This window comes from Histomonas meleagridis (assembly GCF_020186115.1).
Source record: "Histomonas meleagridis strain 2922-C6/04-10x chromosome Unknown contig_59, whole genome shotgun sequence".
Lineage (NCBI taxonomy): Eukaryota > Parabasalia > Tritrichomonadida > Dientamoebidae > Histomonas > Histomonas meleagridis.
Genome location: NW_027150901.1, coordinates 41,043 through 65,280, shown reverse-complemented (window position 1 = coordinate 65,280; position 24,238 = coordinate 41,043). Strand labels below are relative to the sequence as shown.

General features: G+C 29.2%; 11 protein-coding genes across 11 annotated transcripts; 4 read left to right on the top strand and 7 right to left on the bottom strand.

The window, feature by feature from the left end:
- Positions 1–394: 394 nt before the first annotated feature.
- On the bottom strand, positions 395–1,156 carry GO595_007769 (DHHC zinc finger domain containing protein; the record flags this gene model as incomplete). Its single annotated transcript, XM_067921268.1, has 1 exon — positions 395–1,156. One exon carries the CDS (start codon positions 1,154–1,156, stop codon positions 395–397), a length of 762 nt encoding a protein of 253 aa, XP_067771999.1.
- A 513-nt stretch (positions 1,157–1,669) lies between these two features.
- On the bottom strand, positions 1,670–2,236 carry GO595_007768 (small GTP-binding protein; the record flags this gene model as incomplete). Its single annotated transcript, XM_067921267.1, has 1 exon — positions 1,670–2,236. One exon carries the CDS (start codon positions 2,234–2,236, stop codon positions 1,670–1,672), a length of 567 nt encoding a protein of 188 aa, XP_067771998.1.
- A 226-nt stretch (positions 2,237–2,462) lies between these two features.
- GO595_007767 (glycine cleavage system protein GcvH) lies at positions 2,463–2,855 on the top strand (the record flags this gene model as incomplete). The annotated part of the gene is made up of 1 exon (XM_067921266.1): positions 2,463–2,855. The coding sequence occupies one exon, from the start codon at positions 2,463–2,465 to the stop codon at positions 2,853–2,855; it is 393 nt and encodes a 130-aa protein (XP_067771997.1).
- Positions 2,856–3,283: 428 nt separating this feature from the next.
- GO595_007766 (TKL family protein kinase) lies at positions 3,284–5,548 on the top strand (the record flags this gene model as incomplete). The annotated part of the gene is made up of 1 exon (XM_067921265.1): positions 3,284–5,548. The coding sequence occupies one exon, from the start codon at positions 3,284–3,286 to the stop codon at positions 5,546–5,548; it is 2,265 nt and encodes a 754-aa protein (XP_067771996.1).
- Positions 5,549–5,786: 238 nt separating this feature from the next.
- On the bottom strand, positions 5,787–6,230 carry GO595_007765 (uncharacterized protein; the record flags this gene model as incomplete). The annotated part of the gene is made up of 1 exon (XM_067921264.1): positions 5,787–6,230. One exon carries the CDS (start codon positions 6,228–6,230, stop codon positions 5,787–5,789), a length of 444 nt encoding a protein of 147 aa, XP_067771995.1.
- A 1,474-nt stretch (positions 6,231–7,704) lies between these two features.
- On the bottom strand, positions 7,705–10,233 carry GO595_007764 (uncharacterized protein; the record flags this gene model as incomplete). Its single annotated transcript, XM_067921263.1, has 1 exon — positions 7,705–10,233. One exon carries the CDS (start codon positions 10,231–10,233, stop codon positions 7,705–7,707), a length of 2,529 nt encoding a protein of 842 aa, XP_067771994.1.
- Positions 10,234–13,538: 3,305 nt separating this feature from the next.
- Positions 13,539–14,753, bottom strand: GO595_007763 (Pumilio-family RNA binding repeat containing protein; the record flags this gene model as incomplete). Its single annotated transcript, XM_067921262.1, has 1 exon — positions 13,539–14,753. The coding sequence occupies one exon, from the start codon at positions 14,751–14,753 to the stop codon at positions 13,539–13,541; it is 1,215 nt and encodes a 404-aa protein (XP_067771993.1).
- Positions 14,754–15,203: 450 nt separating this feature from the next.
- Positions 15,204–16,748, bottom strand: GO595_007762 (bacterial Ig-like domain protein; the record flags this gene model as incomplete). Its single annotated transcript, XM_067921261.1, has 1 exon — positions 15,204–16,748. The coding sequence occupies one exon, from the start codon at positions 16,746–16,748 to the stop codon at positions 15,204–15,206; it is 1,545 nt and encodes a 514-aa protein (XP_067771992.1).
- Positions 16,749–17,816: 1,068 nt separating this feature from the next.
- GO595_007761 (60S acidic ribosomal protein P1) lies at positions 17,817–18,134 on the top strand (the record flags this gene model as incomplete). Its single annotated transcript, XM_067921260.1, has 1 exon — positions 17,817–18,134. The coding sequence occupies one exon, from the start codon at positions 17,817–17,819 to the stop codon at positions 18,132–18,134; it is 318 nt and encodes a 105-aa protein (XP_067771991.1).
- A 312-nt stretch (positions 18,135–18,446) lies between these two features.
- On the bottom strand, positions 18,447–19,244 carry GO595_007760 (uncharacterized protein; the record flags this gene model as incomplete). The annotated part of the gene is made up of 1 exon (XM_067921259.1): positions 18,447–19,244. One exon carries the CDS (start codon positions 19,242–19,244, stop codon positions 18,447–18,449), a length of 798 nt encoding a protein of 265 aa, XP_067771990.1.
- A 3,898-nt stretch (positions 19,245–23,142) lies between these two features.
- Positions 23,143–24,237, top strand: GO595_007759 (uncharacterized protein; the record flags this gene model as incomplete). The annotated part of the gene is made up of 1 exon (XM_067921257.1): positions 23,143–24,237. One exon carries the CDS (start codon positions 23,143–23,145, stop codon positions 24,235–24,237), a length of 1,095 nt encoding a protein of 364 aa, XP_067771989.1.
- Position 24,238: the final 1 nt, after the last annotated feature.

Below are 24,238 nucleotides of genomic sequence, written 5' to 3'. Positions count from 1 at the left end.
GATCAAAAATCCTGGCGCCATTAAACAAATGAGACATCAGCGGTCATTCAAATAAGCTCATTTTTTATTTCAATAAATTCATGTAATGATAATTTTATAAAATATATTTAATGTTTAATCCTCAATATCAATTGTCTTATTATTTTTGACTTTGAAAAAGAATTGCATACTCAATTGATTTTTATAAACATGATAAAACCAGATTTCTTCATATTTAATATTTTCAATGTTAAAAAAAGAAAATTACAAATAGAAATCAAAATCTTTTTGAATAGTTATGTATTTCATATTATTTTTATTAACTATGCAAAATGTGATATTAAAAATGTATATATATGTGTGTTTATTTCAAAATAATAGCTTTAAAACGAATTCTAATGAAGCTAGTATAATCTCATGCTTCAAAGTCATCAACCCAGAACACTCCAGGCCATGCAAGAAACGTTGTTTTCCTTTGTATGGGGATCAATTTTTGCCACCAGTGATTCCCAAATGTCCATAAATACTTAGTCAAACTGAGTTTACTATGGCTTAAATTTTCAAAGAAAATTCCAAGACCAAAAGCAATAAGAACAATAGAAATTGCACCACTATACACTGTTATGATAAGACCAATTATAACTGATGGATTTCCCTTTTTTTCTTTATTTAATTTACTGAATGAGATTAATCCAACAATAGTTGTAATTGCTGAAAATATCCCACCATAAATAAAACTGAGTGTGAATGATTTTAGGTTTTTGTCAGCAACACAGTTTCCAATAACTCCACAATGATGATCAAATCTGAGATGACAAGAATTGCAAATATCGCAATGCTCTGCATTTGGAGGCTGAGGGAGACCACACTTATGACAGATTGGAAGTCCTCTTAGAGGAATAGGTATATTTCCTTTTTGGATTTCTTGGAGATATCCTCGGTCCTTAAGATCATCAGAAGTACGTCCTGGATCTGCAGTTGCTGAATATATCCAACACCAAATCCACATTATAAAGAAGAAAGCTGTAATACACCATAAAGTGTTGATGAAAAATTTGTTATCTTCACTTTTAAAAGAAGGAATTGAAACAATGAGGCTACTGTAAGCAAAGCCAAGACCAATAGCTATGACAATAGAATTTGTAATAATAGATAAAATACAATCTCCTCTGTTCATCAGGCTTCCCTTCTTTTGGAAAATGAACCCAAAATCAACACAAATATTACAAATGACTATAGTGATATCTAGTCTATAATGGTTCTCTGTTTTTCCACTACAAATTTTTTTTTTGAAATTGATTATTTGGTGATTAACATTTTTTAACTAATCACCCAATATATATTCTTTTTTAATAAAGCTAAAAGAAAATGCATCAAGTAAAAAATAAAACAAAAAAGAATTTACTTCGTGATGCAAATTCATTATACGACTATATTTTCATACCCACGAAAAATCAACCAGAGACTTCTGTGTAGATTTGGGTAAAAAATGAATTAAAAAAATTATAAAAAAAATTCACTTTTTAATCCTAATTCAAATTCATTCATAAAGTTTAATTATTCACTTATTACGACGACAACCGCACAATAAACTATTTGCTTTTCTTCACATAAGTCCGGTTAAGGGAATTATAATAGTTTTAAATGATACTAAATATTTTATACTATTTTTATTAAAGTGATAGCTGTATCAACAAGAGCATCCAGATTCATTTTTTGATTGGAGTTCTTTTGGGTTTTCGACAATATCGTCTTGCGTGATTTCAAGTTCTGCAATTTTTGCAAAAACTTCATTGATCCCTTCACCTGTTTTAGCTGATGTTTCGGCATGAATCACAGCTCCGATTTGTTCTGCAAATTCTTTACCTTGTTGAGTGGAAATACATCTTTGATCTTCGAGATCAATTTTATTTCCAATTATAACAAGTTTTGAATGTTGAGGTGTCTTATCGTTTATCTCAGCAGCCCATTCTTCAAGTCCTACAAGACTCTCTCGAGATGTTACATCATAAACAAGAACAGCAACAGCTGCTGATCGATAGTACATTGGCGCGAGAGACCTGAACTTCTCTTGTCCTGCAGTATCCCATAGTTGAAGACGTACAGTTTCATTTGGTGTTTGGATTATTTTTGCCATAAAAGCAGCGCCAATTGTAGCAGGTGTATTTTTATCAAATGTTCCATGAACAAGCCTGTTTAGTATGCAACTTTTCCCAACTTTTGCATCTCCTACAAGGACAACCTTTAAAGAAATCATGAATTAAAAACCGTTGATCACATACCAGAGAACGTTACAAGAACGACTAAAAATAACGTTCCTTTTGGCCCACCCCAAAGTGACATTGAAAAGTTTTATCGTTATACTGAAAACACTGCAGAATTTTCTGAAGATAAATATGTCGAAAGCTCTCAAAAATTGATTTCATCGTCAAACGGTTTCTTCTTACACAATTTTTAACGTATTCCTGAATTTCATTTTATAAATGATTTCTTCTGTTATGAGATCATTTGCAAAATTTTATACTCCAACTCATGAATGGATCGATATTGTTGGACGTGTAGGTACTGTTGGTATTACATCATATGCTGTACATCATCTTGGCGACGTGAATTTTGTAGAACCCCAAATTGGAAAAGAAGTTAAGGCAGGTGATGAATTGTGCGACATAGAATCTACTAAAGCTACATCTCCAATATTTGCACCATTACCTGGCAAAATCATTGAAGCCAATAAAGCTGTTCAAAATGACCCATCATTAGTTAATAAATCTCCTGAAAAAGAAGGCTGGATTCTTAAGCTTGGCCTTGATAGTGACGATACTTCCAAACTCATGAATGAAGCCGAATATAATAATTTTTTAAAGTCTAAAAGTTAAAATTAATTTTGTTCTGGCTAGACGTTAAAATTCTTATTACAAGTAATTACAAAATATGTTTATCAAAAACGAATGATCAATTTCACCAAAATATGAATATCATTTTTGAGAGCTTCCTACTCCCCTATTCATTAGCTAAATAAAATTTTTATATGCGCTAATTATTTTGTATAAGAAGGGCTAATTGGTATTTAGAAATCTTTGTCATTTCAATAATTGTTATTTATTTACTCGAAATCCAACTTTTAAGATATTCTAAGCGGCATGCCAGACAAAATACATTAGAGATCTACGTTTGAATAAAATCATGATATTATCAGCAGTAATAAAATGGGACAAAAGTGAAGCGATAAATCCGATAGAAATTCAATCAAAATATGGTACCGTTAATCAAAATATTTCAAAAAGCAGTGTCACTTTTTAATTAAATGAAATCTGCGGAAGAAATTCTTTCGCCATTTGTTTTCTCTCTCGTAAAAAGCGCAGATTTTAAGGTTGGAGAGAAGATAGAAGAAAACATATTTGAGGTTACCCATATTCCATCAAATATCAAATGTATAATGAAAAAATTTCCACAAGATGCATCAAATGCAGATATTACCAAGTTACAATTTATCCATGAAGTAGTGACATTATCCAAAACTAGAAATTATTTTATTTCAAACTTTTTTGGTTATGATGATAGCATACCTTATGCAGTTTTCACAAAATATGTATCAAAAACAACACTCTTAGACGTTATAAAGCATAAAGAAGGAGCACCATCATTATCACCAACTGATAAAACAAAGATTGCAATCGCAATAGCAAATGCTATGTTGTCTTTGCATAAACAAAACATAATGTATGGAAACCTAACGCTTGAAAATATTTATTTAGATGATGAACTTCTTCCAAAACTTTGTAATTTCGAAAATGTCAGTTTTGTTAATCATGATTTATCATATGATGTATATCTTTTCGGCTTAATTCTTCTCTCTCTTCTCACAGATGAAGTTCATACCGAACCAGTTTCGCCTTCATATGATATTCCAGAAGGTCTTCGAGATTTAATTCTTTATTGCTGGAAAAAAGATCCATACAACCAATCATCGTTTTCAAGTGTTTATGAAATTCTTCATAACAAAGACTCTTATTTCGAAGGTACTGATGAAAATTCAATTTCCACATTTTTATTATTACTTGATTCCAACGATAACAAATTCAAGGTTGTACATTTTAATCATTCCACATATGATAGTTCTAGCAATGAGATTCCAGCTTCATATATCCGAATTTTGGGAAATTCTAATCATAAGTTATTTTTGGAAGTATATCAAATGGTAATTCAAAAAATCACTCCAAAGACATCTCTTCAATTCTTCCAAGCTATAAAGCCTTGCTTTTCTCATGCTACAATGCCCACAATCATGGCGACGGTTTTGACAGAAATTTCACAGCTATTTAAACGGTCACTCGATTATGTTCCTTCGTTTGTTGATTCTGATTTATTAAGCCAATTTTCCTTTACTGATACTCAGTATTTAGAATCTATCTATGTAATATTACTTAGTGTTGCTAAGTCACATCCTGATAAAATTCCGCCTTCACTTATTTCGAACTTATTACCAATATCAACAATGCATATGCAAAAAGTCATATCTCTTTTCTCTCAAATTGCACATCAAGCCAAAGACAATATCAATTGTGCACGAGTTATTGAACCATTTGTAAATTCATATGAACTCATATTATCCACAGATTATGCAGCCACCTACAACAATATCTTAGCTAACCTCCTTCTTTATTGTCCAGAGTTCAAGTTTCGGTATCTTAGCAAGTGTCTCACAATCTTTAATAGAGGCCTTCAATCCCAAAATCCAAGCACAATCTGTAGTTCCTACACAGCTCTTACAGGCCATATCAACACTCCTGACGACATTGACATTGATTTAGTATCACGTCATTTATCGAATCCCAAAACACAGTTAAATGCATCCCAAATGCTTCTAAAAATGACAGAAGTTCCCACGTCCAAGCAACTTATAGACTCATTAGTCGACAACTGCAAAACCATTCGTTATTCTCCGTTGATTCTTTTCAAGATTGCCAAAACCAATTCGGGGTCCAAATATTTGATCAAAACTATGGACTATTGGCTTGATTCCAAGTTCAGTCTCGGCGATAGTTTGATATTATTTATGGTATTATTTTCCAAACATGAAAATCGATCGCAAATTTCACATGTTTCGACATTACCAACTTTCTTAATAAAGTTAATCGAAAACGGCGATGTAACGATACTAAAAACAATCGGAACAATCATAAGAAGAATATCACTTAAGCCCGAAATGGTGACGAAACTTTGCGATAATAATATCATCGAAAAGTTTTTTGGATTTGCGTTTGCGAATAACGATTGGCAACTTTTGAATGTCGGAATATTAATGACTGAATCATTGGTACGTGTGACGTATTCCGATAAATATTTGTTGTTAATCCCGACATTCGGTAAACTATTAAATGGGCCGTCGCAAACGGCAATGATGACATTGTCGATTATAACAATTTTGTCGTATTATAACAAAACGCACAAAATGTTGTTGGACAATGGGGTGCCCCAAGCGATTGGGAAAATGAGAATTCCAATGATATTCGAAAGGTATAGAAATATAATATTCCAAAATTTAAGGAATTCTAAAACTATTGCGTAAAATCTCGTTAAGTATTTTTTTTTTTTTTTTTTTGTGTGTGTGTGTGTGTGTGTGTGATGAGTACTCAATGAGTTATGTCGATTTGTTGTGTACCAAATAATATGATATTGATATCATTAATTTATAAAAAAATTTTAGAAATATAATTAATATCACTTAAAAAAGTTAAAAGTTTCATTTTTGGCGATGGGTAAATTGGTATAATTCAAAAATTTTTATTTAACAGTTGAACGCAGATTCATACACAAATGCAATGAGAATTGTAATGAGGCAAGCGAGTATTGGATCCATATGACGGAGTGTACACTGCATTTTCTGTTTCTGGTTCGATGCTTATTTCACTTTCTGCTTGAGTAATAATTTCACTTTCGCTTCGAATTTCGATTATAGTTGTACTTGCTGTTTCAGTTAAATTACTAATAGCAGTTTGTGATTCGGTGATGATTTCAGTTTCATCACCATCATCACTTCCTTCACTTGCTTCTGTGATATGGAATATTTTGTCATCACTAAGTGTATAATTAATGTTTGCTGGAATTCCTGTGACATCAATGAACTTTCTATTAAGATCTGATGCAAGAAGTGTTAAATTGGAGTTTCGAATGTTATTCCATTCTCCTGTGAAAGTAAATCCTATTGTTGCATTACGATCATACTTATTTTTTTCATTAAAAAAATACATCAAAAGTTTTATTAAATAATTCTGATTGAAACATATCATTCGGTTCATCAAAATATATTTTAATTGATCTTGGTTCTGTAACTCCTTCCGGAAGAACCATATTAATAATCATTGGTGAATATACATAAGGAGAAATCATAAGTCAAATGTCTTTTGTAAGCGTATATGTTGAATCAAACACTAGAAACAGCACTACAAAAGAATAGAAACATTTTAAATTATAAAAATCACATAACTTTTAAAAATAGGAAATTTTTATTCAAACAAAATGAGACAAGTTCTATTCGTCTCATATTAATTGATTTTATTTTATTTTATTTAAGTCCTATAATTAGTTTTAAATTTTGGTTTAATATTTCTTCACTAATTTGTTGAATATTTTCGAGTTCTGTCTCAAGATTTTCATTTTCAAATTCTTCTTCAATCCTTTCAAATGTTTTCGTGACTGAAAATGGTTTTCGTGTTAATTTAACAACAAGTTGATTGATGAAATCAGAATAATCGTCTGGAAATTCATTCGTGTCGTCAATAATCTCTGTAATCGTATCAATGATTAGTTGAACATTTTCATGATGATCTGAAAATTTTGTCGTTTTATCTTTGAAGTTTGAAAATAAAAATTCTTTCACATTATGTCTTGCATTATTACAAAGAGTTTCATAAATTGATTTTGGTAAATAACTTTCAATGAAAGATTTTAAATTAAATGAATTTGTAAAATAATTTTCTTCACTTGATAAAAATCCTTCTGAATAATCATCAAGAAAATTGTACCGAAATTGTTCTGTCTCTTCTTCTGTTTCATTTTCTGATGAAATTGAAAGATTTTGTTCAAGTTTGAGAAAATCTGAAATTGTAGACGATATAAAAGAATCTTCTGTTTGAATATTATCAATATCTACTTTATCATCATAATTCTTTTTAGCAAGTTTATCTATTCCTTTCAAAAGACAAAACTCTTGGAACTTTTCTTCTAAAACTTTATTATTCGTTCGCCAATTATTTTCATTATGCTTCGCTTTTAATTTCGTTTTGTGATGGTTAGTTTTAGTTTTAGCTTCATTGATTTGTTTCTTCTTTTTTGTGTTAACAATTTTCTTATTTCTTTTTTGATTGTGATTTTCTTGAATATGATTTTTTTGTTGAACACCATCTGGACCTCTATTTAAAATTTTAATAAAATAACCTGTATAATTACCTCGTTTTGGAATTCGTAACAATGAAAAATATCGGCCGTTTACTATTTTTATTTTGAAACAAAAAGTGACAACGCAATTTTTGTAATTCATTCAACATAAATCATTCAATTCAAAGAAAAATAAATTTTAATGTTTAATGTTAGTAATATATCATTAAAATAAGGAAAATTTCATCGTGATCGAAAAAATATATTGAACAATAACTTATCTATAACGAACAATAAAAATATTTAATAAGTCATTTTATTATATTTTGGTTAACAAAATTTTACATTTTATAACAACATTTTCTGTAGTTTTGCCAACTTTGCCTTCGATCTTTGGTACGACATCTGTAAGAACTCAACGATTTGTTGATTCTGCAACATATTCTTCAAGAATTGTTTCACGTTTTGCAACATATTTTCATTTACATTTCTTCTCTTTAAGTTTGCCTCATTCATCAGCAACACTTCAGCGAAACCTTTTGCAGCTCTTTTCACTGTTTCCAAAGATATTCCCTTAAAGTTCTGCAAAATTTTCGTAGCGTTTTGCAGCATTGATACAGTTTCTTCCTCATCGACAGGAGGTATTTCCGACAACGCAGCCATTAGGATGGATTCATCTAATTGTACACCATTAGAAAACATGGTTAAGAACAAAGAAGCAATGTTCGATATCAAAAGTTGATAACCAGTTTTTTGGTTTTTTGCATTTTCATACCATTTCCAAATGATACCAACGAATTGTATTATTTCATTTATAAACGAAGGTTGCTTTTGTATTAATATGTTAAACAAATAACATATGTTTTGTTGTAAACTTGGATCAACAGCTATTGAGATCAAATTTGGAATTAAGACTAAAAGTTGTTGAATTAATTCATTTGATACTGTTCCATAAAGGATAGCATCAGAATATGCGCCAATGAATGCATATATCGATGGTTCATTTGGTATATTGATTATACTTAACATGAATTTACATATATCATTAATATATGGTGAATTAGTTTTGACAAGTTGTGTTATTAAATATGCAATATTAGTCATTAAGATCATATCACATTCACCTGATAATGGTGGTGAGTTCATGAACTTAAATGACCCATTAATAAATGCATTTAATAACAAATATGTTTTTTCATTAAAGCACGTAACGTTCTCGGGGTGGGCGTGTTTTAAAAGGTTTACAATCGGTTTTATCGCATCACAAATGATTCGACTATTATCAGTATCATTACATAAATCTATTAAAGTTAAGAACAATTGTTTTGAGTCTTCCGGCCCTAATAATTGTGTAATCGAATTTGTAGCTTTAATCCCTATTTCTATTAATTCAGGTTCTTCATTACTTAATATGTCACAAACTAAAGGTTGAATTTCTTTTGCAAGTTCTCCATTTTTTGTATATTTTGTAATGAAACTTAAAGTTGAAATTGATTGTATTCTAATTCTTTCCAAAATATTTTCATCATTTGCTATTATTAATAATTGTTGAATATATTTATTGAATCCTTCGAATATATTTTCTTGTAAAACTTTATATATATAACCAATATATATCATACAATCTATGATTGAATCTTCATTTTTATCTTGGTAATTACATAAGAAATGATCCAATATTGGTATAGTATAAGGTATTAAATCATTAGATAACGATTCAGAAAATGTAATTAACGTAGAAACTATAATTAAAAATGAAGTTGATATATCAATGTATTGAGGATTAGTAAATATCGGTTGAATATATTCAAGAATTAAATCGACTTCTTCATCTCCAAAATCTGATGTCTTCTCTATAGCTGTTGCAATATAATCTATGAATCCTGGATTCTCTTCAATCGAAACTTGATCCTTAATACCCCATATAGCTTGGAAAAATCCTGGAATTTGTGTATCGATTAAACCGCATAAACAATGCATCGCATTATTAGCTTCTAATCGTGTCTCTTGGTTTTGTGATATTAATAATGGTATTATACGTGGTAAGAATTCTAATGCAAAGACATCAATTGAATGGAATGATTCATCAAACTTATTTAATGCGGTACATACGGCTGCACTTATTAAATCATTGTTCTCATTTAATGCTGTAGAAAACGTGGAAATTAAAAAGTTTAAATCTTTATATGCAGCTTCTGGTGCTGCTGCTAATATTATTCCTAACATAAATATTGCAACTACATGATATTGGAAATCTGGTTGCATTAAAAATGCTATAGAACGTTCTTTGATCATTTGATATATTGTTAATTTCGGTAATTTCTCTAATGACAATTCAATGATATTGACAAATTCATTTGGTAACGTTTGTTCTTCAAAAACTTGTTGTGATGACAATTGAAATATAAGATCTAAATATTGTGAATACATATTAGTGTCAAACTTTTCGAGACAACTATTCATAGCTTCAATTGGAGTGAAACGTGTGGAAACTGATAGCGTCGAATTTTGTGCTATTATTAACATGTTTTGATATAATTGTGATAAGATCTCATCTGAAAAATAGTTACCTGAAATAGGCTCACTAAGTTCGGTCCATACACTGGAGATGATTCCTTCATTAGGAAATATGGTGGCAGATATGGCTAAAATTAATTGGACATGTTGGGAAAGATCTTTTTGTAACTCTATCGCAGTGGGATATATTATAAGGGTAATATGGACAGAAGAAATCAATACATTGGCGTCTTGGACTTGTAACCCTTGTAATGAGATTTGTAATAAATTATCAATGTTACTAGAAATTAATTCAGGAGTAAATTTATAAATAATTTCGGAAAGAAGATTAATGGATGGAATTGCAGTGTTCTCATTCATGTTATTATAAATGCTTTGAATAATTAACGGGCATTCAGTTATGTCAGATGATTTAATAATTCGAGATAAAACACCAAGAATAAGAATTTGCGTGTTGGGGTCTGCAGTATTGAAATAACTTGTTAGAATGTTTTTTTGAACATTAATTTTATCATCATCACTTAATGAAGCATAATGATTTTCAACGCATCTACCAAGCAAAACAATAGCAAGATTTTTTACAGAAGGATTTTCTGACATTTGATATGTATTTAAAAAAATAATAATGCTGACTGGATTTTCAATTAATGGTGTTAACTTTATTGTGACATCTTGAGCTTCATTTGAATTTTGGGTTAGTCTTAAAAGCAACTGCTCAACGATCTCTTCCTGCATGACCAATGATTTAAAAGTGCCAATGTATCAAATAAACTATAGAAATTATCTGTATCGTCCATTTTTTTCTGGTTTTGGAACTTTGTTTTCATTTATTTTAACTAATCAAATCAATTTTTATAACTTAATATAGCAAAAATCGATTATTAAGTTAATTACTTATAAAAAAAACAGTATTAAATGTTGAATGCAAATTTATGAAAAAATTATATTTTTAGTTAATGTTCATAATATCGAAGCATTTTTATATGGTTTGTACATTTCATATAATTTTTTGATGCTTTTATTAAAATATCATTTAGAGAAACATAGGAAAATTGAAAATGTTTTTTTTGATTTTTACGAACGTTTATTATATGGAAACCCTTAATGACAAATCTCACAGATCTATTCGATAAAGAAACGCTTGAAGAAGCATACGCAGTTTCTGATTTACAGAATTGGCTATTTGGCTTGAATGAAAATAATTTTGAGTTTGTTAAAAAATCTTTAATATCATCAATTTTTATCACTTCAAAAGAGAGGATTATTCAACTCGCAAGTCACATAATTTTCACAGTATCATATCGCTATATGTCAATTTCGCTATATGCTCGTTTAACTCGTGAATTATATGCCCTAAAAAGTCCAAGTAATTCCTTGGAATATTTAAAAACTGCTTTTTTCCCAATAATTGTTCCTCGCCGGATTGATTCTCGGACATTATTTTTTTTATATTTTTGTATGGATGGAAATTTATTTTCTAAATACGATATAGTTTTACTTATTAAACAAAGTCTTGCAAGAGAACCTGATAAGATTTCGGATATCGCCACACTTTTTTGTTTTTTTGCACCTGAAGTTGAAGAACTTGATCACCAACTTTTCACGACATTTCTTCAACATATAACAATTGAAGCCACAGAACAATTTGCAGCGCAATATATTAAACAATTTGCATCTGAATATTCATTACTTTCTAACGATAATTGGTATATTCATAAACAACGCCGTGAAGATATGAAAAGCGGAAATTTTATTATTGATTTTTTATTTACTGATTCGGTCGAAGAGTTTCAAAAATATATTTCACATGATCCAAATTTTGATTTAAATCAAATGATTGGCGAATCCATTTTTTCACCACCACATATGTTTATGAAGACATTAATTGAGTTTGCAGCACGTTGTGGTTCTATAAAATGTTTTAAATATTTACTTTTAGTCGGTGCAAATCTTCGCGGCGTTGTTGAGAGTGCAATTATTGGAGGAAATAATGAAATTATACGCATATTAAATCGGAATGGAAATGATTTTTCAAGTGCTATAAATGTCGCTGCGAAAGTCCATCGAAATGATATCTTTAAATGGCTTTTAAACATTGGTCATCCGATTGAAGATCCTACGAATCATCGAAACGTCGTTTTTAGTGCTGTTGAATCATGTAACATACATTTAATACTTTTTTTATTAGAAAAAGGAGTAAATTTTAACATTAGAAATATGAATATTTGATTTTTATATTTGGAGTTTGTTTAATACTTTCGAAACACCTTTTTCTGCTTCTATAACTTTCCCTTCAGATGGTTTTAAACTTCTTTCTAAATACCCAAATTTTGAGATATTTAACGAAAACATTTCGCCAATTTCATATGCTATTTGTAGACGTATTCCTGATACTGTAAGATATTTCATAAAAGAAGGTTTAATCGATTCTTTGGTGGAAAAAGAAAATTTGTTACATCAAGCTGCATATTTCGGTGATTATGAAATAATGTCAATGATTCTAAGTTGTAAAAATATTGATATCAACGCAAAGAATAATGCTGTTTGTTTTGTTGTTTGAATGTTTTTTAGGGTTTTTTCAATCGGCTTTGGAAATAGCATTGTTAGAAGGACATTACCAAATAATGAAATTGTTACTGAAGCAGAAAGATATAGATTTGAGCGTTTTGGACGAGAAATTAAATCTGGAAGCGTACCAAAGAAATATTAATACTTATAACTTGATTTTTGATCAAGAAATTAGAAAGGAATAGTAATTTGTTTTGTTGCTTGGAACAAAGGAATATTAACTTGTTTGAATAAATGTTATTTTAAATTAATATTGTTTGGATATGTGAATGATAATCACGAAATTTTCTATGAATATAAAAACAGCATAGATAATGATCGATATTTTCGATGTTCGTTATCAAATTGATATATCAGAACCATTAGAAATATGTGTAAAGAATTAAATTGATATTTCATTTCTATGAAAAAAAGTCAAGTAGGCGGAAAGAAAAATTGGCTGATATAAAACCTGTAAATATAAATATAAAACTTATTATTCAATATTTCTGTTTTTGAAACGATTATATAACATTTCTTCACATGTTCGAAAAAATCAGTGTCTTGGAAAAGATAGCACAACTAATTCTTTGGAAACAGAAATATGTTTGGATTGCTCTCCAAGTTAACTTAAAAATATATTTATAATGTCACTGAAAAAAATTTAATCATTTCAGTTGTGCAAACTATGAATTTATTTGAAGAAGATTTTCCTTGTATATTTAATTGTTTATTTGTTGTTTTAATTTATTCAGCATTTTCATCTCAAAGAGAATCAATTGAAATCACAAGAAGCATATTATATCATCGAAAAAAATAATTGAACAAATTTATTTAATGTAAGTAATTAATTAAAGAAGAACATAATCTAAATGAAAATAATTTGAAATGATGAAATAGAAGACCTTCAAGAAATATCATCACAAGAAGATTTTAATTTTAATCAAATAATTAAACCATCACTTTATGAAAGATGTTTCATTAATTGAATATGCAGCATTTTTTTCTGCATTTAATTGTTTTAAATGTTTAAAAATGAATAATGCACATATAATTAATACAGGTAAATATGAAAAAAAGAAAATTTTTCAACCAAATTTTAATAATAAAAATAACAATTATAATCCGAACTTCTCCAGCTTCGATATCACATGTCTAGCGTAGCTACCATCCAAGTTATCATAATTATCATACACAACTTCACAGATTTCATTTTTCTGACTTTCACTTCCATATTCAATAATTCTTTGTATTACATAATTTCCGAATTGATCATTAATCAATCTCAGGATTCTATCCTCATTAAAGTGTTGTTCGTCACCAATTATTTCTTCAAATATTGCGTGTTGACCGTTTCTCGTGGCCGCTCTGATGCACTTTTCGATTACGTTTGATGCGAATTTATGTATTGAAAATTCGTAAAAGTGACCTTTGAAAGAGTTAATTAACGATGTGACGTGTTCGCGTTTGCCAGCCTCGAGGATGTTCTGGACAACGTAGTTCCCATACTGGTTCATCGCTAACATAACAGGACATGTTAAAACATCTTGGACAAATGATTCAAGTTGTTCAATGGGACATTTGTCAAATAATTTTTGGACGACACGACACCCACAATTGTCAACGACAAGATCTAATAGACGTGGTTTAGTACATTCAATGATCTCGGGAATACGATTGGGAAGTGATTCAATAAATCGTTGGACAATGTGATTCCCATTTTGGGAAAAACAAAGTGGAATTAATGAGGGTTTAAGTGTGTTGAAAATCATACCAATGTTAGCAGTAGAGGTATACTCAATGAATTTTTGAAGTACTCGACAACCATTTTGATGATCAATTATTGTTTGAATATGACGTAAAAAGAAATTTAGCATATGCTTCTGTTGTTCTTCTGTTATATGTTCACATAGCTTTTGGATTACAAAGTTTCCAGAAGCATCATAAATTAACTGATTTAAATGTGGATACAAACTATTAAATATAAGAGTTCGCTCACTAGGAGTGCCTTCATCAATATGGCTCTGAACAATTCTGCTTCCTTGTCGATCTTGCGACATAAAAACATATTCCATTGATGCTTGAACCATTTGTATCTGTGTATCTCCCATTGGAATAGCTTTATCAAGAATTTGACAGATGATAGAAGGAGATAGTTTTTCACCGGTAATAGCTTCCCAAAGATCAGAAGTTATTAGATGAACCTTTTTGGTATCTGGTGAATATGAAGGAGAAAATGAATAATGAATTTGTGAACTTGGCATGCAATATCCTGTTGAAACACTTCGTTGGAGAGAATGAGAAATGGCTTCATTTGATAGAGTCCGGTTCATAATTGTGCAATGTAGCCTCTTTGAATACGTTAAAAGTGCTTGACCAGATATATTTTCAATATTGAAAATATAACGAATTACATGAGGTATTCAATTTCCAGAAACGACGTTTATTGTAAACCAAACAAAGTAATGCTTATTTCAAAAGTGCATAATAAAAAATAAACATATAAAAAAGTCAAATCAATGTAAATATTTTGTAAGAGTTTCTACGCTATTTGACAAGAATGAGGAAACTCCTGATGAAGCTTGGAATGAAAACAAAAAATACATGTGAAACTTCATAGTTTTATGCATTAATAATTCAACAATAAAAAATTTGATTGCGATAATTATATGGAACATTTTAATTTATATTTACAAATGGAAATATTTTCAACAGTAATAAAATATTTATATTCTTTTATTATATATATATATATACAGACAAAATTATTTCATTGACTCACATCAAAGCCAATTGTCCTTCTCTTCTTTCACCTCATTAATGACTGCATTCGACACATTTTCTTCTTTAGTTTCATATAAACGATCATCTGATGTAACATTTTCGAAAATCGAATTTTTTTCAATTTCTTTTTTGCCTTTATGAATTTTAATGAGCAGAACAACAATTCCGATAATAATTAATATGAAGGCAACAACGCCACAAATTATTCCAATTAAAACTTTCGTATCTATTCCATCTGATTTTATGAAATTACTATTCTCAATCGTAATGAAAACAAAGAAATTGGAATAATATGTATACAATGTCGAATATTTGATTACGGAATACTCATAAAAAATGGAATCTGTGATAATAAATGTTTGAGATAAATGCATTGATGACTGAATGAATGTCTTTGTCATCGATGAATAATACATAGTTAATGATTCGGTTACAAAATGAGAGTACATTAAACTAAATGAATGAGACACAACTACATCGAATTGAAATGACTCTGTAAATGTATTTGAATTAGAAAAAGGATTCGATTTAGAAAATGTGTTAGTTTGCGGTGGAAGTTCCATGAAGTAATGCGATGTTTCGCTAAGTCTTTCTAAATTATCACGCACTGCAACATGTACATATATTTTATCACCGATGTTTCCAATAACGAAATTTTCCCGACATTCTTCTTTAGTGTATTCTGTTGTTTCATTAATTATTGTCAATTCATTGCTATCGATTATATAATAATAACATTTTGGATATACTGTAAAGTTAAATTCAGTTTCATCTGATTCATAAGTTTCGTTTTTATTATCATTTTCTTTCCCAATTACTTTATATTTAATTATTTTGGTTTCATTTGCTGCGTTTACTTCAATTCCATTTATGTCTTTTCTTTCAGTAATATTTAACTTCAACATCGGCATAACGACAGAATTATCATAAGCATATTGAAGTTTTGTTTTTTGGTATAAATAACAAATTGTATTCACCAAAAGTTGTCTTTCAAATAATGTTATATTACCTAATGTATGGCCTGTTTGGGTCATCGCTGTATTATTATATGTTGTTAAATAATATTTCCAATTTCCATGTCTTTCCTCATTGTAACCATCAAGTTTCATTGTAAAATTTGCGATTTCAGTATAATTTCCAGGATATTCTTTTTCTGGTACATCTAATTCTCCTAATTCCATCCATACATCTCCGAACGCTGCATTCGAACATGTGTGCGTAAGATTAATCGAATAGTTTCCATCGGGAATTTTGTATGGATAACTATTTAATAACCCGCGCGTAGCAACATGGAAGTCTTTGCTCCAATACATCCATCGTTGAGATAGTGTTCCATTTGAACAATGATTTTCTTTAAAACATTCCTCTGTTCCTAATACGATACCAAATTTAGATGCAATTCTTCCATAACCAAAAGAATTGCCAAAGTAATACCCAACAGAGTCATGCCCTAAGAGAACTCCATAGCCTTCATCAATGTACGATGAAAGACGATCAACTGTATCATTACTTGGAAGAGATTGATAGCCGCCATTGCTATCCATAAATCCAATGACTATGACATCATAGTTTTTCATTTCATCGAATTCCATATCTTCAAATTCATTCGATGAAATTGGTTTAACGGTTATGAATTTATCATTATCTTTTCCCACTAAATTATCAAATGAAAAAATTTCTGTTTTAGTTTCATAACTACCTCCTTCGAGCCAAACTTGGAGTGCTGAAGAAACTGTTCGATTTTCAATATTGTTACCATAATAAAAAGTTACATTAATATTCGTACTCGATGGATAAACATTAAGTACACTGATTTTTGTGTTATTGTCAAATAAACTGATTGGTTTCCATATGGAATCTTCATTTTGAGAGTATACAGTATAATCTAATTGATTAGATGAATTGCTTGTCCAATTGAGTAAAACGCGATTGTTTTCATAATTGACATAAAGTTTGATTGTATTGGATTTGACAAAATAAATATAGAACATCAACACGATACAAAATGATTGAAATAATTTCTGAGGTGTCGGCCCTGATGCTAAGTTATGCAAGAAAATGTTGGTTGAGGCTAATTTGGAAGTCGACATTTTTGCAAAAATGTAATTTTACAACCATTCAATCCATTAACAACGACGATAAGTATTCAAATTGTTACTTTTCGCTGACTAAAATTGAATATCTTAACGATAGATTTCAACCCAACTGATGCTTTTGAACTCAAAATCCACATAAACCATTGAATTAAGTATCAAAAAAATATTTTTATATAAAAATGATCAAACCATATTTTTACATATAAAATATGTAATTATATGTTATTGTATAGCACAAAAACTCTTTATAAAGGAAACCTTTGTAAAACTGACTAAATGTTAACATAATTGAATTTCAAATGTTCTAATAAAATTTGGCTGTCTCTGATTAGTGTTCAATTGTTTTTAAAGCTAAGTCATATTAATAAGTATTAATTCGTAATTCACACCTACATGATTAGATAAGATATTAATCGTATGCCTCTCAATTTTCAATGATATAATCGGTTAGCTATTTGACACAAGGGCACCCCATAACGGAACCTTTTTGTTACGGTTTTGACGGCCTTATCTTAGATGGCCTCTCCAGAATTAGCTGTTGTTTATGCAGCCCTCATTCTTAATGATGATGGAATTGAAATCACAGCAGACAAGATCAACAAGATCATAAGTGCTGCTGGCGTTAAACTTGAATCATACTGGGTTGATCTTTTTGCTGAATATTTCAAGAACCACGATATCACTGAACTCGTTAAGGGCACAGCTCTTGGTGGTGCTGCTCCAGCTGCTGGCGCTTCAACAGGTGCTGCTGAAGAAAAGAAAGAAGAAGAGAAGAAGAAGGAAGAAGAAGAAGTCGTTGAAATGATGGGTGGATTTGATGATCTCTTTGACTAAATGGATAAATAAATTGCTTCTTCAGTTTCCTCCATACTTCTTTTTTTCATTTTATTTCTCCCATAAAGAGTTTTGACAAGCTCTGTTTTCTTAATGTAAAACAGCCAAAATATAAAAGTGACAAATATAAACGTTCACAATTCTCTTTTCACAAAAAAATGTGTTTTTATGCTGATAGTAACTACAGAGGAACGTAAAATTATGACACAATTCATCTAGCTTACAACATTTATAATCATTGGATATTGTTTAACTCTTTTATTTCTAATTAAAAAATTTACTTACAAAAATGCTTCTAACCGGAAATACCTTTTAGCCTGTAAGAGAAACAATGGAATGAACCCCTTGATGCGTTTCTTCAACAGATGCATTGCTTTTTAAGTCAACCATTATTCCATTGCTTTTGAACAATTTCTCCAAATTTTCATCAAGCGATGACTTATTAAGCATTTGATCATCAAGATCAAAAAGATGTTCTGCCTCCAAAAACATTTTTTCTTGTTTGTTCCTAAGTTCATCTATGCACATATCAAAATCGATATCTTCTTCGTTTTCATTATCTGTAAGTGATTTACTTTCTTCGTGAAAAATGATTTCCTCATTTTCAATATGATATTGTTCCATGAGTTCTTGGAGTCTTTCTTGTGTTGGACATGGATATTCAAGTACCCATCCCTTGTCTATGAGTTTCCTAATTGTACCATGCGGATATGTTTGACTTTTTTTCTTGAGTGATTCCGTTATTATTGTATTATTAATAGAAACCAAATTTGGGCATACTAAAAGAATAGCTAATTTATAATTTGATGATTTTGAAATTGGAGTGTTTTTAAGACTTATTTTTGATGCATTTGATACCGATGAAAAATTTAAAAGTGATGATATTTGTGAATTATCTGCAATAAAAGTGTGAATGCTTGGAAGAAGCGGAAGTCCTTCAATTGAAGAAATGTATGTCCCTCTGATATCAAGAATTTTTAAGATTGATAAACAATGTATTTGTGCAAGATCTAATAATTTAAATTCTTTTTCATTAGCTAAAGATAGTCTACCGGTTTTTTTAAGAGTAGGTAATCTTTTTTTAATGATTGATGTTGTTTTCTTTTCCATTAAAAAGATTTTAAAAACAATTGTTTGATATACGTTTAATTTTTTAACATTTCTTAGGTTTACAGAATCGAGAAATCAAGGTTAATGTCTGTTGTAAATCTTTTAGTAAGTGCATCTGATCCAAATAATCAAGGTTATGTAGAAGCATTAAGGATTGTTAATGAATTTTTAATTAATTATGATCCGAATTTTTTTGAAGCAAATTTATTAATTTTGGAGTCAACAGAAAATATTCCAAAAAACATAATATTCATTGCATTCACAATTATTCGTAAATATTTAGAAGCTTCAATTAATAATAAGAATAATGGGTTTTTACCAGAAGCTGCAATTTTAAGAATAATCCAAATTTCAATGAAATACTTTGAATCCACGCACGAAGCTACACGGAAACAAGCCACGTATATTTTTTCTATTGCTATTTCTACAATGTATCTTAAAGTATTAACAGAGTTTAATTTTGTTCATAAATTCATTGAAATGTTACAAGGGAATTGTTCTATTCAACTCATTCTTTCTATATCATATTGTCTCACAGAAATATTTAAGAAATTTGAAATTGAAATTGAATCACAAAAAAATTTATTCCACTCAGTAATACAAAAATGGCCTACGTTCAACAACGACGTTTCCTTGATTGACTCAACACTTCTACTTTTTGCACAACTTGATATGCCGCAAATCACAAATATTCTTGAATTCTTTAATCAAATATTTCCACTTTATCAAGTTGTAGAACTTAAGAAAACGATTTTAGATTTTGTTAATTCGTTATCTCGAAGTTGCCCAACTTTTTTTTGTCAAATTGGAGTACGAGTTCTTGAAGTTGTAAACCAAGATCTACATAATCCAAATCTTTCTTCTGATATATATAATTCTATTTCTCTTTTTCTGGCTGAACGAATTGAATCTGAGCCACCACAAATTCAAGAATACATTTGTGCCAATTTTTTGCCACTTTTCGTGTCAATCGCTGAAAATATAACAACATCCGAAGTTTCATTTGCGGAAGAGTGGGAACCATACCATTCATTTTTGCAATGTATAAAGGAATTATATCAAACTCAACCACAACTTACATCTAATTTTATTCTGCCATATATCGGAAATAATATTCGAAATGTCAACCCTAATTGTCGTGAAGTTTCATATAAACTTCTCCTTGTTATATTTAATGTTAATCCGAACAACCAAGCATTAATTAGTCCTGCAACTAAAGAATGGCTACTTCAAGGAATGCAAGATGTAAGCCCACGCGTTCGATATTACTCAATTGAAAACGCTGGATATTATTTATATCAAACTAATTATGCTGAATATGAACAGTTTATGCTTATTTTATTCCATTTATATCCTGATGTAGAACCAATTTTAGATTTAACATTTACCTTATTAAATCAAATATCATTAGCCGAATGTTTCCATCATGAGAAAGAATTATTTCAACATCTTTGTCAAATCATAATTTCAGGTCCATCATCATTTATCATTCAAAGGGTTATCCAATGTTTTTCATTTGGTAAAGCTCATGTTGATATGGTTGAACCAATTTTTGAATTTATGATTACCTTATTTAAATATTCGTTACAAAATTTTGAACAAAATATAAGCATTATTAGCTCAATATGTAAACTATTGGCGCTAATAATCCGCGATTCGAACGCTCCAAACATTAAAAATTATTTTCAAATGTTATATGAAATGTGCTTTTTTGTATATAATAAGTCACCAACTGGCTCTGAGTTATCAGTCATATGTTATTACTCGATACGTTTTCCAGATTTAGTTATACAAAATCTGCAACTTTTAGTTAATTCATTATTTACATTATTTGATAATTTTGAAATAATAGATGTCAAAACTATAATTAATGCATCTGCTTCTCTGATATTACAAACTGATCTTCCGATAGAATTTAAACCATTTTTATTGCAAAAAATTATTGCACTTTTATCAAAACAATTACAACCTGATATATATCAAACGATTTTCGAAACGCTCGAATACTCAATGAAAGTCATTGATTTTAGACCATTTTTAAATCAAATTATTGTTTTAGTTCATAATTTGATACAAAGCGTTTTCAATACGTTACAGGAAATTGACACCGAAATCTGTTTGATGTTGTCACAAATGGCAAACTTTATCGCCTGTTTACTCGGGAAATTCCCTCACAAGTTAACGTTCGCCTTAGCCAATTCATTCCTAATGAACGTTATGGAATTCGATTTCATTTATTCGAGTATTTCGGGTTCGGTACATGTTCTGTTTGGTGAAATTAAAAAAGTATTCCCGGCACAGCTAAAATGTATTTTAATGAAAAACAGCGAAATTTCACAACACTATAGACTTTTACTCGAAAAAGAAAATAATTGTAAAAAAACTGATCAATAAAAAATTTGTTTTAAAACAAAATATTTCTATGTGGAAATGATCATGGAATAAATTAGTGGCAATTAATCTTTCTGTTATTGATGTTTTTTTGATAGAGAAATATATCTGTTTGGCGTTTTTATAAATTCCATACATATTTTCGAATAATATATAAGAGAAGAAATGGAAATATATTGCAAAACGTGAAACATTTCATGACGAAGGCAAAGTTGGCAAAACTACAGAAAATGTTGTTATAAAATGTAAAATTTTGTTAACCAAAATATAATAAAATGACTTATTAAATATTTTTATTGTTCGTTATAGATAAGTTATTGTTCAATATATTTTTTCGATCACGATGAAATTTTCCTTATTTTAATGATATATTACTAACATTAAACATTAAAATTTATTTTTCTTTGAATTGAATGATTTATGTTGAATGAATTACAAAAATTGCGTTGTCACTTTTTGTTGAAAAATAAAAAGAGTAAACGGCCGATATTTTTCATTGTTACGAATTCCAAAACGAGGTAATTATACAGGTTATTTTATTAAAATTTTAAATAGAGGTCCAGATGGTGTTCAACAAAAAAAATCATATTCAAGAAAAATCACAATCAAAAAAAGAAATAAGAAAATTGTTAACACAAAAAGAAGAAACAAATCAATGAAGCTAAAACTAAAACTAACCATCACAAAACGAAATTAAAAGCGAAGCATAATGAAAATAATTGGCGAACGAATAATAAAGTTTTAGAAGAAAAGTTCCAAGAGTTTTGTCTTTCGAAAGGAATAGATAAACTTGCTAAAAAGAATTATGATGATAAAGTAGATATTGATAATATTCAAACAGAAGATTCTTTTATATCGTCTACAATTTCAGATTTTCTCAAACTTGAACAAAATCTTTCAATTTCATCAGAAAATGAAACAGAAGAAGAGACAGAACAATTTCGGTACAATTTTCTTGATGATTATTCAGAAGGATTTTTATCAAGTGAAGAAAATTATTTTACAAATTCATTTAATTTAAAATCTTTCATTGAAAGTTATTTACCAAAATCAATTTATGAAACTCTTTGTAATAATGCAAGACATAATGTGAAAGAATTTTTATTTTCAAACTTCAAAGATAAAACGACAAAATTTTCAGATCATCATGAAAATGTTCAACTAATCATTGATACGATTACAGAGATTATTGACGACACGAATGAATTTCCAGACGATTATTCTGATTTCATCAATCAACTTGTTGTTAAATTAACACGAAAACCATTTTCAGTCACGAAAACATTTGAAAGGATTGAAGAAGAATTTGAAAAATGAAAATCTTGAAACAGAACACAAAAATATTCAACAAATTAGTGAAGAAATATTAAACCAAAATTTAAAACTAATTATAGGACTTAAATAAAATAAAATAAAATCAATTAATATGAGACGAATAGAACTTGTCTCATTTTGTTTGAATAAAAATTTCCTATTTTTAAAAGTTATGTGATTTTTATAATTTAAAATGTTTCTATTCTTTTGTAGTGCTGTTTCTAGTATTTCATTCAAATACATTTTCTATGGATATGAAAACGGAACTTCTGAATCATATGCAGATATTTATAAAGAAATGGCTAAAAAATATCCAGATGATGCTCATTATCAAAAATTATGTAAAGATGCAATTGAAGCAGTTTCTGGTGTTGTTGATGAATTTATTCCTGATAGTAAAAAAGATGTTTTACTTTCTGATCTTTCAAAGAACTTTTCACAAATATTAATTGATTTTAATAATAGTGTTTCTATTGATATAAGTAATGTTGATGATAAAATCATTCAACTTATGTCTGCTGAAACAATAGAAATAAAATCTAAAACAAAGAATGTATCAAAGTCAATTCCATTTGTTTATGTTAGAGCAAAAACAAATTTCGCTGATAATATTAAATTTCATACATTAGCAGTTGATTGCATAAATCCTGAATGTAACACTGAATTAAGTGGTGAAGTTACAGCAAATAATCTTATTATTTCGAATGTTTCAATCTTACAACGTCCACAATCACATTCTGAAAACAAAATATTTTTAGAAAAATATCTTAAAACTATTCACTTTTATGAAAATAATGTTACAATTGATTCAACATATACGCTTACAAAAGACATTTCAATTATGATTTCTCCTTATATATATGTATCATCAATTATTTACATGGTTCTTCCAGAAGGAGTTACAGAACCAAGATCAATCAAAATATATTTTGATGAACCGAATGATTTGTTTCAATCAGAATTATATAATGGAACTTTTAATTTATATTTCTACAATCATAACAAATATGATCGTAATACAACAATAGGATTTGAATTCATAGGAAAATGGGAAAATGTTCGAAACTTCAATTTAACACTTCTTGCATCAGATCTTAATCGAAATTTCATTAATATCACAGGGATCCCGAAAAACATTAATTATACACTTAGTGATGACAAAATATTCCATATCACAGAATCAAGTGAAGGAGGTGATGATGGAGGTAAAACTTCGCATGGGTCCAAGTCGCGCACCTTCTGTTTCGCCCTCATCACATTTCTCATTGCTGCTGCGCTGACCGTTTAGA